Source organism: Macrotis lagotis, chromosome X, assembly GCF_037893015.1.
Source record: "Macrotis lagotis isolate mMagLag1 chromosome X, bilby.v1.9.chrom.fasta, whole genome shotgun sequence".
NCBI classification, from domain to species: Eukaryota; Metazoa; Chordata; class Mammalia; order Peramelemorphia; family Peramelidae; genus Macrotis; species Macrotis lagotis.
Window position 1 is genome coordinate 672,860,948 of NC_133666.1, and position 15,810 is coordinate 672,876,757.

At 55.0% G+C, this 15,810-nt stretch overlaps 1 protein-coding gene across 1 annotated transcript in view; it reads right to left on the reverse strand.

Annotated features, from left to right (window-relative positions):
- Positions 1-13,447, reverse strand: part of NAA25 (N-alpha-acetyltransferase 25, NatB auxiliary subunit) — a 35,165-nt gene extending 21,718 nt beyond the window's left edge. The window contains exons 1-7 of the mRNA XM_074205759.1: positions 13,329-13,447; positions 6,093-6,178; positions 5,416-5,554; positions 4,466-4,584; positions 2,333-2,407; positions 1,243-1,350; positions 562-640 (exon numbers count right to left, since the gene is read on the reverse strand). Of these exons, the coding sequence (XP_074061860.1) occupies positions 562-640; positions 1,243-1,350; positions 2,333-2,407; positions 4,466-4,584; positions 5,416-5,554; positions 6,093-6,178; positions 13,329-13,386 (664 nt within the window). The 5' untranslated portion in view covers positions 13,387-13,447. The remainder of the gene's footprint in view (positions 1-561; positions 641-1,242; positions 1,351-2,332; positions 2,408-4,465; positions 4,585-5,415; positions 5,555-6,092; positions 6,179-13,328) is intronic.
- Positions 13,448-15,810: the final 2,363 nt, after the last annotated feature.

A 15,810-nucleotide genomic window follows, 5' to 3' on the forward strand; every position in this document is an offset into this window, starting at 1 on the left:
AAACCTTCCCAAATTCAGCAGGGCCCTTCCAGAATTTATCATCTGCACCCACACAAGACACACCACGAGGAGACATTTCTGGAACGGCTGGCTGACAGACATGTGTTCCACCCACTATGCTGCCCTGTCTGCTCTACTTCAAACTCAAGTCTAAACAATCAGTTAGAAGAAGGCAGGGCTGGGCCACAAGGGCAGGCGTCCACGGGCTGTGACTTTGCCAACCGACACAGAATCATGTCGCTAACTCCAAGAGTCAGACTGGACCTGATTTCACCTCATTCGTAGACTGAGCGTGTGCCCAAGGCTGAGGACATCACAAAGAGGGGGACCCCAGGCCAAGGCCATTTGGTTACCGCAAACTTGCTCCCTCCTGGCCCCTGGGGTCTCCTCGGCACTCCTTGGAGGAGCTGTGTGAAGAAGGGTCCCACTCTGAGACAGTGCTGAAGACTGGGACTTCGGCGACGTCATTTTATAGAGAAAGGGCCTACTCACAGCCTGAAGACCAGCACCCCGTACCCCGTGCCCACCCTGCCGGGCCTGTCCTCACCCCTGGGCAGTTACCTCCTAGTTTGCCTCTGATGACATCCAAGGCTTCCTGGTACTTTCCCAAGCGCTCCAGAATCATGTAATAAAGCTCAACCTGAGGAGTAAAATCCAAAAGAAAATGGGAGCTGGGAAGCACGGAGAAGCAGCCAGCACTGGGGCCTCACAGAGGACAAGGACAGACACTGGCTTCTGTCAGAAGGAGACAGGTTGAGAGTGAGCCCAAGGTGAATGGATGATGACGAGGCGGCTCATCCCAGACTCACATAGGAGGTGACACCCATGGTTGGGGTCCTGCCCCCCAAGGATCCTTGGTGCACTGGGTGAGCCAGGCAGGTGGATGTGCCAGGGGCTAGAGCGCAACATCAATGTGAAACACCGTGGCCAGCCCACTTTGTAGAGAGGCTCCAGAAACAGAAGTTGTTCAGACACAATGCTAACAGAAGCTATGGGGCCGCCCTGAACTCTTCTGTTCTCTCTCCCATTTGATCCTCAAACCCCATGTAGGTTATTGGCCCAAACAGTGGGACACTACTTCATTCTGACAAATAAGGCTAGTTTCCCACGGCCAGTAAGAACCAGAGCTGATATGTGAGCCCAGGCACTCTTGACTCCCATTCCAGGCCTCTCCTCTGCTCATATACTTGGTGCCACTCCCCAGGGCTGTACATAGAGGAAACTTGACCTCGGAATACTTACTTCAGCCTCAGCTTCTATCTTGTCCTCCTTGACCATTTTTTCCACCATTCTCTCAGCAAGGGGCAAAAACATGGTTTTGGAGAGATTCTCATCCTGTGCCGATATAGACTAAGGGAAAGGAAAGACTTAGATCAGATCGTCACCCAAGTGGCCTTTAACCAGACACTTCCTCCAACTCAACTCTGTCAAGAACCAATCAATGGTTGGTTCTCCACCCATCCTCACCAAGATCTATGAAGCAGATCTACCTAAGGGGTGATTTTAAACTCCATGAAAAAGCTCATTACAACAAAATCACCTTGAGACTTCTTCAAATAAGGAGTTTCCCAGAACATAAAATTCCCGTGAAACATCTATTTTGTAAATGGAGGCACAGTCATACAATGTTATTCTGACTTTTCCCTTGAAATGTATTTAAGAGGTGGCCCGGTAAGGTGGGAGGAACACCCAGTCCAGCAAAGCCCGAGATGACCCATCGAGCTCCTCCAAGTCATGGAGCTTTGGTCAACCTGCTGCTCCCTTCCCTGTGGGATGGAGCCTCACAGGCTTCCCGGGGGCAGCGTTTCATGAGATAGCATCAAGGAGTGGGTACTTTGAGCTTTCATCTTTGGCAGCTGGACCACCACAAGCATCCTATCGAAGGCTGCCATAGCCCCTTCTACCACCTGCCCAGGCCCATCCGCTCACTGCTGGCAGCTAGAGACTATGTCTGATTAGGAATAAAGGAGATTAACTTGGCTTTTTAAGCAAGTCTTTAGCTCTTGGCTGGTAATTAATTCATCTCTGAAGATCCAAATATGGCGTTAGCTTTCCCTAGTGCCCTCCATCCCAGACCCATCCACAACATCTGCTGCCACAACCTGGGGCCACAATATCACTGTATATTAAGACAAGTAGAAAAGAACAACTGCCACCTAAAAATAAACCATCTCTTCTAGAGAGGAGAGGCAATACAAACTCTGACTGTGGAAAGAAAATAGGCAAGACTCAAAGTATGTGTCAGAAAATGGCCCTAACCCCATATCCTGCTAGAAGAACCTGAGACGAAAGAGCACTCCCTCCCCCTCCCCATTCTGCACCCTGTACTCACCTGCATAATTAAACTCATGACAGACCAAAAATAATAAGGGTTTTTGGGTACAATCTTATAAAGTGCCATTCCAGCCTGAAAGAGGAAAAAGACAGTCTTTAACTCAGGAGCCTTTTTGGACTCAGTGAAAGCTCTCAATGATGATTGGTCCCCGTCAAATCCAGTTGGTCTGAGATGGGCAACCACTAGACCCTGGCTTCAGGGTTTATCTAAACAAAGTCACTGAATCTGAGACATCATATTGCTACAGATCCAAAAGAGACCAGCTCCCAAGAAATAGCACACACTGCATTTTAATTTTAAAAATTTTATTTTAAAATGGAAAAAGATGGTCTGGACCAACCCGAGGGAAGGGAAAGAAGACCAGGGGGCCTGAAGATTTCAGAAAACCCTGGGCCACTCCCACGTGCGATTTCTCACAGGCCAGTGGCACTGGTGCAGAGGATCAAGGACAAAGTCCTCTGAGACAAAGCAGGGCTGGGGGTGTCAAAGGCACTCACCACAGCCTGGGGGGGCCACCTAAAGCCAAAAGAGGTGACAAATGGCTGGCTGCACGTCCCCCTCCACCCCCTCACTGCACCACACTTTCTGAGTTTACCGGCTGATTTAAACAATACCCCGGCCACGGGCTGCAATTCCCACTGTGAACCCTGATCTGTTGGGTTGCTAATGGGAAAATGTGACCACTGGGGTCTTTCTCTGGCTCCCCCCTTGAGCCAAGAGGATTTCTGTTTAATATGATCCCAAACCTAACAAATGAGCACGTGAAAGTGGAGCTGGCATTTCTAAAATGGTCCCTGAAGACTCCCGAGTCATGTGCAATCATAGGAGGAGACAGAGCATCAGAGATGCGGCCCACAACCCACTAAGTAAGGAAGGAGATGTAAAAACCAAAAGGCAAGGCAAGCCAGCAGCAAAAACCCAAATGGAACCAGAAACTTCTCTTGGTGGATCTACTCGGTGTGAAGTTATTTTTCAGGTGTGTTGGGATTTAGACTGCCTTAATGTAGCAGGTTTCTCCTCCACCTGAGTCCTGCCCTTTTAAAAAATAGATAAAAATCAAGGGGAAAACATTTGAGAGCCATTTTCATTTATAGGCACTGTTAACCTAATTTGGAAATGCTGAGACAAGCTGCAACCTGCCCAGCCGGCTCACCCAAGTTCCAAGGGCTCCTTTCAGGGCAAATATCGTCTGTCATTATTGCACGTTATCCAGCTGCCACCTCTATGGCTAATTCCTCCAAGTCAGAGGTTGACCTGCAGGAGGGCAGAGCACCAGTCCGGCACCCTGGTCCTTTCTCACAATGTTTTATGTGGAGCAGGTACTGAATAGATAGGTGACTCACCAATCAACCCACAAGCATTTCTTTCTAATACTTGGTAACAACATAAGGAAGAGGCAGGAGGGTGCCCTGGATGGAGACACCAATGGAAATTTCTGAAGTCAGCACTTACCACGTGCCACAAGCTGGGCAGAGGGAGGGAGCGAGCCCCTGCTTGCAGGGAGTCACACTTAGTAAGGGGTCAGTTTGACTGCAGGGGCTGGCAAGACCCAGGGACATTAGTCCCGCCACCACCCAAGGGAAAGGAGCATGGACGGGAAGTTGTGGTTAGGTCAGCGGTTGGGAAAGAGTGCAGTCCAAATGGGAGCCAACTCTGGCAGGGCCCATGAGGAACCTACTGGGCCTGGAGTAATCTCTGTGGGTGTCTGGGTATGGAGGAGGTGCCCAGTTTGACACCAGATCCCACAGGATGGGAGAAGGGGAGAGCTAGACTCAGGAGTCAGAAGACCTGGGCCAAATCCTACCTCAGAACCTAGCTGTGTGACTGAGGGCCTTAGTTTTCTCCCTGTAAAATGGCAACAGGAGCACCCCCATTCACAGGACTATAAGGCTCCATGTAAATAAGGTCCTTTGTAAACTTCAAGTCTCAACTTACGCCGACTGCCATTGCTACAGTTAAGAGCACAACACCAGCCCTGCCGCTGGGCCATTCAGATGCCTCCAGATCTGCCTCTATCAGTTCAGACAAAACATGAGGCGCTCCGAGACCCCTCAGAGAGTGGACGCAGGACCCACTTCTGGCCTCGCCATCCCTGCCATGATGGTTGCTGCCTGCCAGCAGGCCAGTTACCTGCTGCATCTTCTTGTACTCCCCAACTCGAGCATAGGCCATGAAGAGGTGGGAGTGGTACTCCTCACTATTGGGGACCTTCTTCACAGCGGCCTCGTAAAGCTTGGTGACCAGTTCCGCTGTGATAGAGACAGGCAAGAGAAAAGAGGTCACCACCTGCAATTCTTCCCCACTTGGCCAAAGGGCTTCAGATGCACTCAGTCACCAAGCAGCTATTAGGCACCAACTCTGGGTCTGGCACAGTGCTGGCCCTGAGTACACAAGGACCAGCAAGGCTACCCTGCCCTCAGGGAGCTGACATTCTACTGTGGGCATGGAGGACACCACCATCTCCACAGAAAATTAAATTTAAAATACAGACAACATAATTTCTAAAGAGTGGCCCTAATAGCTGAGGGCACCAGGAGGGGCAACATGGCATGGGAGTTTGGGGTAAGTGGGGGCACCCAGAAGAGGCACCCAGCATCGTCCCAGAGCTGCCAGTGAGGGCGGCTGGAGGACGAAGGAAGGAAACCTGGCAGAGGTCAGACCATCTGACTCACTGCCCCCATGGTCCTGGACTGATGGTTACCCTCTTGTATTCATGGCCCAGAGACCTCCAGTTCCCCTGAAGGAGAATGAAGGCATGTTTCAAGTTCCTTGGAACAAACAAAAATGGGGAGAAGGGCATCAAGTGGTGGGTGGAGTGAGAGGAAAGAACAAATGAGTGAAGAGGCCAGCTGTAATCCTTAAGGGACCCAGAGCTCTGTGAGCCCAAGAGGTGTAGGAGTTGCTGTGCCCAGCCCTGCCCATCTCCTGCCCCGCTCACACATCAGCTGCCAGTGCCTACCTCTCCCATGGTTTAAATTACCTGTGAGTCTTCAAGTGGATACCAAAACCTAACATCCAAAAGAGACATCTTTCAAAGAGACTCTACGTTATAAAAATACAAAGTAAAACAGAAGACTCACGTCTGTGCATTTCCCTATAGAGGATGGTCAGCGCTTGCAGGGAATTGTCATCAGTAGGCTCGAGGGCAGCAACTTCTCGCGCCAGGGCAAAGGCATCATCTTGCTTTCCGGTCCTCTGTAACCCAATTGCTTTTAAGACCTAAAGAGGAAGGAAAGAGCCAACTGCTAGAAAAGGAATGAAAAGGAGGAGACGGGAACTCAGACATGTCATTCCAAAGCAGATGGGCATCTTCCCTTGTTGGCAAATGTGACCTGCTGGTCCCCCATCTCACTGGACATGCGTGGGGACTGTGAGCCAGCAGGGCTGAGGCCACAGACAGAGAAAGGAAAAATGAGTGGTCGAGCTTCGAGAGGAATGTGGCATTCGAGCCTAGTGCTAACTTAAAATGGGAAATGAATGCTCATAAATGGAGAGAGGGGTGTGGACCCAATATATAATGTGGAGGTGGAAAACATAAAACCTTCTATTATAAAATGCTTAAAAGCATTTGTAGCATTTTATATTAAAGTCAATAAAGTCTGAAAAGCCAGAGGTAAATTCACTTAGGAGATTAATTAGCAAGTGGTTTATAAGTGGTTGAAAGCCCAAGCATGAGCAGTATGAGGGTGTGTGTGTGTGTCTGGTCTATGTATTTTAATTCTATAAATAAAAAATGCCTTATGCCAAACGGACTCACCTTAGCACAATGAAGATCTTTGTGTTTCTTCAACAGTTTATCGGCTTGTTGAATTGCCATCTTATTATTGCCATTATCAAGATAATCTATGAAAATGGAAAGAATACACGGCAGTCAGAGACAACCCGGCTGGCCCAGGTGGGAGGGATGCCTGGGCAGCGGGGGGCTCCATTTCCCTGCAGCTCTCCAAGACGAGGCTAGACAGGGATCACTTGGATGACTTCTGGCTTCCCATCCAGATATGGGTTGGAGCACAGGGCACATAAGCCCTTGCAGAGGCTGAGGGTCTGATAGAGGAGAACTAGCAGGCTATATGCTGCTGATTTTAAAGAAGAGGGAAAGGTTTTCTAGCCTAGAGAACTAAAACTAAACATTTCCAAAAAAGAAGCAGATCCTCCCCTCCCTGACTAAGTCTGATCATGAATGTATGGCTGGGCCCAGGATGCAGGAGCCTCCCCAGGTCCTGGGCTGATCACCAAGGCCCCCTCCTGAGTCGGCCCAGAACGAAAGAAACATCCTAGAATGTCTAGCCTAAGACTGGGGGAGCTCCATCGTACAGATCTGCGGAGCTCAGAGGTGACCTCCAATTCCACTTCAGACAAAAGCTGCAACTTCTCCAAATAGCTGTTTTGTCAGGACACAGAGCCCCCAGTTCAAATCCTGATTGCATGACCAGAGGCAAGTCTCTTCACCACCCTGGGCCTGAGATCAGAGTGGTGGGAATGGACATCAGAGGTCCCTTCAGCTCTAGATCTATGAGTCTATATTCCTATATGAGTGTGAGCTCCGTCTCCTCGCCCAGTGGCTTCCCTTCTTTTCTGGGAGCAGGGCTGCTAAAACCTCTGGGAGGCAGGGAGAAGGTCAAAGGGCCAAGCCCACATCCCCTGGATGGCTGCCGGGCCAGGAGCCAGGGCAGACGGAATGATAACCCAAGGCGCACTTGGACTGCCACCATCCCCCCCATCCCCCATAGCCCTGCCCCCCCACCAAGTGCACACAAAACCCCCAGCACAAATCTCTGACAAAACCATGATCTGTAAAGACTTAAGGACGACTGCTCATATTGTCACCAGAGGAACATGGAATGCAAAGTCTCAAAATGAAGAGACCGGGGAAGAAAGAGTAAAGCCATGTGGCCACTGACAGAGGACATACCCAGTGCTAACTGCTTCTAGAACTGTCTCTCTGAGAAGAGATGACAGTTCTTTACTTTTTGTCACCTACAAAAGGACAGAGTCCACTGATCATCTCTGGGCAGTGGGCCTGGACCACTTCTCTCTGAACTCCACTAAGCAGATGCAAAGAAGAAAGGGAATGCCAACAGCAGAAGGGCACCAGCTGAGTGTACCAGGCCTCTCTTGGAGTCCCCTGGCCCACTTTGGACCACCCACCCCCAGGTAGCCCTGGGCTTCACCACAGGTCTGCACAGAAATAAAAGTCACAGTTCCTGGTAAGCTGGCACATGAAAGTTGGCAAAGCCCGTTCTTTCCTCACCCCCACCATTAGAGGCCGGTCCCTCCAGAACTGAGGTTCTGGTTGGTCCCATAACCTGAGACTCTGTGTGGAAGGTGAGATCTGAACCCAGCTCTCCTGACTCCCCAAGTCTTACCATGCTATCACGTATCCATCAGCCCCTGTGAACAAACAACCCTGCAAATATCTATAGTCAGCATTTTAAAGCCAGTCCCCGGGGTGGCCATTTACCCGCCAGCATGGCACCACCAAAGCAGCTGGGTGAACGGCCTCCTGGCCAAAGTCTCAAGACTCATTTGGCTCCGGACTGCTCCATGTCAGCCCATGATAAACCCCCTGGGTGGGAAGCCCTGGGGTCCCCTTCTGTCTCACAGTCAATGATCCTAGAGCTGCAATCCCATCGACTCCCCATAGGCACCCCTGGTGATTCGGGAAGAGGGCTGCCCTCCTCTTTCCAGCCAGGAACTAACTGGCTGAGCAAACTTGGAGCAAACCTGAAAAGTCTGCAACCCCGTCCTCCTAACCTGGTCAATGGGGAGCAGGCTGGAGTTAGAGACGACCAAGGTGGATGAGGCTTCCTGCACCTGCTCTAGCCAGGGTCAGCTCCCCACGCTCTGAGCAACGCCCCAAAGGGAGAGAGGAGCAGATGCCCACACGGGCATCCCACTGAGTTCCTCCCCTCAGTGTGAGACTGGACAAGGACTAACTGGTCAAGAGCTAAAAATGCCCCCTGACACACAGACATCCCCTACATGTGCTCACACACACACACACACACACACACACACACACACACACACACCTCCCAATAGGCACATACATACACACACATATATAAAGACACATGGAAGCACACACACGGATGCACTCACATGTAAGCCCACATAGACACACACTCAGACAGACACATAAACTCACACACTCACGCAGACATACACCTCCCACATACACACCGACCCTCACACATGCACACACTTTCACTCTAATGCTTTCTAATACAAGCTGCACAACCAAATGGTAGAAGGGGCTTGGCTCTCGTTCCATCCAGTTTACCATGGGACTGGCCCGGCCTCCGCCGTTCACTTCCAGGGGCCGTGCCTTGCTGCAGAGGCTCTGGGCCAGGACGAGGCAGGTTGGCACAGCCCCCACCACCGCTCTCCGTCCTGCTCGTGTCTACACCAGGTTCCCAGAGGAGCTTTCTTGCCAAACCAATGACTCACCCTTTGCACCCTCAGCTGGCAAGATGGACCTGGCTTCCAAGTCAGCAGCAGCCATCGGGGCCCTCCCCGTTATGCCCCCAACTTTGCTAGACATAGAGGGATAAAGGGCAAATCAGAGGAGAAGGGACAGTCTCAGGACATCAGACTCACAGTTCAGCAGACTTCAGATCAGGTCAGACACCATGTCAGAAGATGGAGACCCTGGCCTGGCAAAGTCGATCCTGCTGCCTGGCTCCAGGCATGGCCCTGCCCTCTCTATAGCCCTGGAGTCAGGGGATGTCAGGTCTAATCCCCGTCGTGACACCATCTAGGTGTGTGACCCTGAGTCCACTGAGCCTCATTTCCCTGGCTACACAACCACTTCTCAGGATTTTGGGGGGCTCCAAGGACACAATCAACCTAAAAGCAGATGTTCCCAACCTGGCATTCGAGAAGCTTACCAAAAGGCCACGAGGCTATCTGGCAAATGGCACCAGTATCCCACGACAAATTCCAAAGGTGACGTCATGAGGGAAAATGTGTAGCTGGGTGAGGACCGAGCTCAGAAGTCTTTCAAAGAGACTTCGGGGCGGGGGAGGGGGGATTCCTACTGACTAAAGCCAAACGAATGAGGCCCTAGGCAAAAATCAGCTATGACGAGATGCCAGATGAAGAGCCCCATGATGCCCCCACCCCCCGCTCTCTGGGAGTGGACGCTTGGTTCTGCCATGGCAGCACCTCCTTCCTATCAAAGCAAGGCAAAACCAGAGCCATTGATGGAGGAGAAGCCTGGGCCAGGGTCTTGCTCAACACTCAGCACCTGGACACCCATCCACTCATGCCCTCTGCATGAAGCGTGGCCCCAGGGGCCCAGGCTTCCCTTCCCTAGTGAACGGGGCTGGGCAGGTTTCCCAGGGGCCTCTGGGTCTCGAAGCAGCAGCTAGGATTACAGCCTGGTGGGGCTGACACCGGAGCCCGGCTGGGAAGGGCCCCGGACCAGAGTGAAAGGCTTCCTTCCAGGGGCTGTCTCTGGTGTTGCCCATCCCTGGGGCTCAGAGGGCCATGGTGACAATCGAACGTATATAGGCATGACGCAGAGCCGTAACTAGGGTGAGGCCGCTGGGACTCAGCCCAGGGAAGGGAAGCATAGAGCCCCAGTGTCTTCCTGGAGCGGGCTTCATCCTCCACCCAGCTTCCCCTCCTCCATGGCCAGATCCCCCCAGCAGCCCGCAGCCCTTGAGGTAGGCAGGTTGGTCCTCCCTCCGACTGACCACCAACAAGGCCCAGGGTCTGTCTGAATCCCCTCGGAAGGAGGGAGGTCTCCCTGAAGGCCTTGCTGGCTGAGGAGGCTGGATTGCCCACAAGACGGCCTCTCCCGGCCTCACCAGTCCCATTTTAACCATAGATGTGATCAAAGCTGAAGTCTCCTATCAGATGACCGCAGCCCCCAGGTCTAGTCCAGGCCTCCCCAGCCAGGCTCAGCCCCAGGCCTCTCTGGGATCTCTGCCCAGCCCAACCCCTCCCCCAATTCAGACTCCCACGGGGCCCCCTTTCCCTTAGGGCAGGCAGAGTCTGCCATGGACAGCCCCCTCCTGCCCAGCTCCTGGGCTGATTGGGCACCATCCTCCTTCCCAGTGCCTGGCTCACACCCCCCGCAACATCCCAGCTCCCCCAACTCTCCCAAGCCCCTGCTGTCTGGGAGAATCTGCAGTGCTCTTCAAGGCTTGCAAGAAATCCCTCCTCCTGTGCACCTGGACCCCTGAGTATATGAGAACACACATGGGGATGGGTGGGCCTGCACAGGTAGACGGGTGGCCACACACACACACACACACACACACACACACACACACACAGGTGGGCATGCATGCACACAGGTGGATGGGTGGACACACACATGTAGACGGGTGGGCACGCATGCACACAGGTGGATGGGTGGGGACACACACAAATATAGCTGCTTCTCCCCTCCTCCTGGAGGGCAGGGGTCATGTCATAGTTTGACTTTGTATTCCCAGCAGGCCCTGGCACATGGCTGGGCTTAATAAGTGCTTGCTGAATGAATGTATCTCTAGGTAAACCATAAGGATCTAATTACTGATATTTAAAAATACATTTGAGAATGGAAATGTTATTTGGGAATTCAAAGGTTTTTATGAAAGGCCAAATGCTTTTAAAAGAGAGTCAAAGACATGGACCAGTTGCCCTTTTCCTTAAAAGCTGCCCACCATCCACAGTCCTTTGGGAAGGGGCCTGGCACCTATGAGAGAACCTGGGGCAAGGCTGTCCCACCGTAGAGGGCAGAGGACCAAGCAGCTCACATTCCCCCCAAACCTCCAGGGGCTTTTACTCAAGAGCCACAGCAGAGTAACTATGGGGCCAGACTCTGGCCTGGCCCCTGTCGAAACCATCAAAATCACCCCAAAGCCATGCCAGCCACTCGAAAAAGCTGAGGAGACCGGCTAGGCGTGACCAAGTTTGACTAGGGCGGGCGCGGCTCGAGGGCCACCCCCAGGGAGGCCAAGCTATGTCTACGACACCCCTAATCCCGAGGGTTTTGTAAGGATGCCTTTTCCTTCTTTACTTTCTAATAAAAGCTATTATCTAGTCATGCTCTTTTACTAATAAGTTGTATTTCACCTCTTTTTGTTTCTCTGGCTTAAAACCAATTCCTTCTCATCAGAAACTCTGGGAGAGAAGCTACATTATGTCCCATCAACCCACACAGGAGTCAAAACGTGCTGAGAAACAGAAGGAACTTGCAATTTTCCTTTTTTCCCTTATTCTGGTGGCTGAAGCAAGATGCTCGGTGAAAGACTTTGAGTAATCCCCTTATCCACCAAAAAGCCACCCCAGACCCAAGCACCCCAACTGGAATTTCACCTCCACACCTAACATCTCAAACAAACTCTCACTCCACCACCGGCCTCTCAAAAGTGAATCACAACCGTTTCAACCGGGATGGTCCGTGACCGAGACCCGCCCCAGGTTGGCATCGCCTTCAAGAGGCACTACCGCGCCACGCTCTGGCACGGCTTGGCATCAGGAGATGGGCTCTGGTGGGATGAAGGCGGCCCCTTCTCTGGTCGTTAAGAGGATCCTTTTTAGAAATTCAATTTGAAAAACTAGCGCCGACAGGCGAAGATCGTGCGGAAAGCCGCCAACACCCCGGGGGGCAGCGCTCCCAAAAGGCCGGGCGACGAGGGCACCCGAGGGCGCCCCCAGAACCTGCCCGGGTGTCAGATGCCGATGCCCGGCTTCCTCTTACTCACAAGGGAGGAAGGGGAGGACGGGCTGTGCACGCAGTACTGGGGTGTATAAAGGAGTCCTCAATAAACCTTTTTTGGGGGGGACGGTTCGGGGAGGCTCTCCCGGCCTCGGAATTCTCACCCCGGCTCGGAGGAAAGGCAGATTGGGGCTCCGGCGGCCTCCCCGGGCCCCGCCTCGCGGGGTGGGAGAAGTTCTCTGCAACCACAAAGGAGGCCACAAATGGGAGCCACGGTTCCCTGGCCGGGGAGCCGGGGCCCCGAGTTCGAGTCCCAGCTCTACCTCGCAGCTGCGGCCTCAGCCTCCCTGGAGGCGGGGATGGTCCCTGCAGTCCCCGCTCCCGGCTCCAGGCCCGGCCCCGGTCCTGCCCACGGGCCCAAGCCGGGCCCCGAGAGCCGGGCCGGGGCGGGAACAGGACCGGAGCCGGGCCCTGAGAGCCGGGCCGGGGCAGGAACAGGACCGGAGCCGGGCCCCGAGAGCCGGGCCGGGGCGGGACCGGAGCCGGGCCCCGAGAGCCGGGCCCCGAGAGCCGGGCCCCGAGAGCCGGGCCGGGGCAGGAACAGGACCGGAGCCGGGCCCCGAGAGCCGGGCCGGGGCGGGAACAGGACCGGGGCCGGGCCCCGAGAGCCGGGCCGGGGCAGGACCGGAGCCGGGCCCCGAGAGCCGGGCCGGGGCAGGACCGGGACAGGACCGGGGCCGGGGCCGAGAGCCGGGCCGGGGCGGGAACAGGACCGGGGCCGGGGCCGAGAGCCGGGCCGGGGGGGCTACCGGGGCCGGGGCCGAGACCTAGACCGGGGCAGGAACAGGACCGGGGCCGGGGCCGGGCCCCGAGAGCCGGGCCGGGGCAGGACCGGGGCAGGACGGGGGCAGGAGCAGGACCGGGGCCGGGGCCGGGCCCCGAGAGCCGGGCCGGGCCGCCCAGCGAGGGGGGCTCGGGCGGGTCAGGCCCGGGGTGCAGCCGCGGGAGGGGGCCGGGCCCGGGGACGGGGGAGCCCACGCGGGCGGGGGTGCGGGCGGGCCCCGATGGGGGGCTGCGGGCCGGGGAGGCGCCGGGCCGGGGGCTGGCCCCCCCCGCGGCCCCGCGGCCTCAGTGTCCCCCCCCGGGGGCGCCGCGGGCCCCGGCCCCGGGGCGAGGGGAGGCCGGCTCGGCGGCCACGCGAGGCCCCGGGCTGCAGCGCGGCCTAGCGGCCCGCGCCCCGTCCGTGCGGCCCGGCCCGGCCCCCGCCCCGCGGCGCCCCGGGCCAGGCCGGGCCCCGGCCGGCGGCTCTCGGGCGGGCGCCGGGCCGCGGCCACTCACCGTAGATGGGCCGGAGGCGCCGGTCGTTAGGGTCCTGCACATGGCCCCGCGTCGCCATGATGACAAGCGCAGAGCCGCAGTGCGCACGCGCGGCGCCGGCCCCCGGGACGGGGCCGTTAAAGGGCCAGCGCCGCGCTCGGCTCCGGCGCCCGCGGTCGCGACTCGACGGACGCGATAGGGGCGAGCCCGGCGCGGGGGGCGGGGCGAGCGGGCGCCGCCAGCCAACGGGCGCCCGCCGGCCGGCCGGAAGCCCGCCCCCGGAACCCTGTCGCCGACAGGCGGCGCCCGCCTAAGCCTATCGCCTGTCGCGACGGGGGGAGGGGAACCGAGGCCCCGGAGGTCAATGACTGGGCCAAGGTCGGGCCCCTCCGCCGCCTCTCTTCCAGGCATAAGCCCCGCGCTGTACCTGCGCGCATTAGGCACCTGCTGTGTACCGGGCGCGCATTAAGCCCTTGCTGTATACTGGGCACGCATTAAGCCCCGCTGTGTACCGGGTGCACATTAGGCACCTGCTGCATACCGGGCGCATTAAGCACCTGCTGAACACCTGCCAGCACTAAGCTCCGGGCCCCCCCCCCCCCCCGGGGCCAGCCCCAGCCCCCTCCTCGACCACGGGGAGGGCCGCTGGGAGGGTCAGAAAACCCCAAGCTCTTTGCACACCCTAAGGCCACTGATCAACATCCCAAGCAGGATTTGAACTTGGAGCCTCCCCCGGCCGCGGCTCCCTGCAGGAAGGTGCTCTCTCCCTGTGCTGGACAGACTGAGGACCGGAACTGGGCATGTATCCCCAACTTCTGGCATGCAGGAGGCATTCAGTATGTGCTGGTTAATGCACTTCTCCATCACCGCTCATCCCACCCAGGAGCAAGTATGGCGCGGGGCAAAGAAGGCTGAACGTGGAGCCCCAGGGACCTGAGTTCACGTACATTCCCGGGTGACTTTACCAAGGCTCTTCCCTTTTCTGGACCTCAGTTTCCCCATCTGGAAGCTGATCTACAAGACCTCTTCTATGCCTAGTTTTCCCATTTTAAATGACAGATAAGGAGGAGGCTTCGCAGTCTAGTGAAAAGAACTTTGGGGGCGGCTGGGTGGCGCAGTGGATAGTGCACCAGCCCTGGAGTCAGGAGGACCCAAGTTCAAATCCAGCCTCAGACACTTCATAATGACCCAGCTGTGTGGCCTTGGGCAAGCCACTGAACCCCGCTGCCTTAAATTAAAAAAAGAAGAACATTGAACTCCACGGAAAGACCTCCACTCAAGTTCTTTCATCTGTAAAATGGTGGTATTGGCCAAGAAGGTGGCCAAGGTCGACTCCAGCTCTGCCATTCTTTAATTCAAGGAGATTTAAAGGTTGCCTGGAGCATCGGAGGTTTCCAGGGAGCCCAGGAGGCCAGGGGACTCAGCCCCCCAGGAGCCCCTACCCCCAATAATGAGAATGTTCCAGTGGGCAGGAGGACCAGGGAGGTTCCATCTGCTGTAGGACCACTGGGAGAAGTTGAGGACTCGGCACATTTCACAGGTTTTGGGGCTGCCAGGAAGTGATACAAGGATTTTTAACCTAGAATTGAAGCTATTTTGAGGGGAGCTTTGGGGGGGACTTCTTATATATTATAATAATTGTATTTTATTCTCTTTGATGATACCCTGTATTTTATTTTATACCTTTAAGAACCTAATTGTGGAGAGGGCTTTACCAACGCCACCAGATTGCCAGAGGGGTCGACCACAATAACATTAAAGTTAAGACCCCCTGGGTTAGGGTCAGTGTAGACAGAAAACTGAATTGGAAGTTAGGAGACCATGGTTTGTTCCCAACCTCTGTCAGCCCTTGCATGGCAAATCCCTTAACATCTCAGGGCCTCAGTTTCTTCTTCTGAAAAATCAGGGTGGAAAAGAGGCGGGAATCACTGTGGGGCTATCCACCTTACAGCTGCCGTGAAGGAAACCCGTCTCGAATCTTAAAAGTGATGAAGAAGTGTGATTTCCTGTATTCTCCCCTAACTTAACCTCCTTCACCTAATTAGAGGTCATTTGCCCATTTTTCAGATAAAGAAATTGAGACTTTAGGGAAGGGACTTTTCCAAGAAGACAAGGGACTCAAGGGAATGGAGATGGATCTTCTGACTCTGAACCTCCTAGTTCAAGGTCCAAGCAAGAGACTCACTGAGCTTATAAAAACTCAAGAAATTTGAATTCGCTTTTTTATGTGCCAGTCCGGTTGGCCTCCCCAGACCCAGTAGAGTCCATCCTGCCTCAACGACTTTGTACACACCATCCCCCCCTATGTAGGATTCTCACCCATTTGCTCCTACCTCTGAGAACTTCTGAGCCCCTTCAAGAAGGACCTCAGATGGTGCAGTGAATAGAGCACCAGCCCTGGAGTCAGGAGGACCTGAGTTCAAAGCTGACCTTAGATACTTATTAATTGCCTAACTGTGTGACCTTGGGCAAGTCACTCTTAGCCCAATTCCCTTAAATAAAT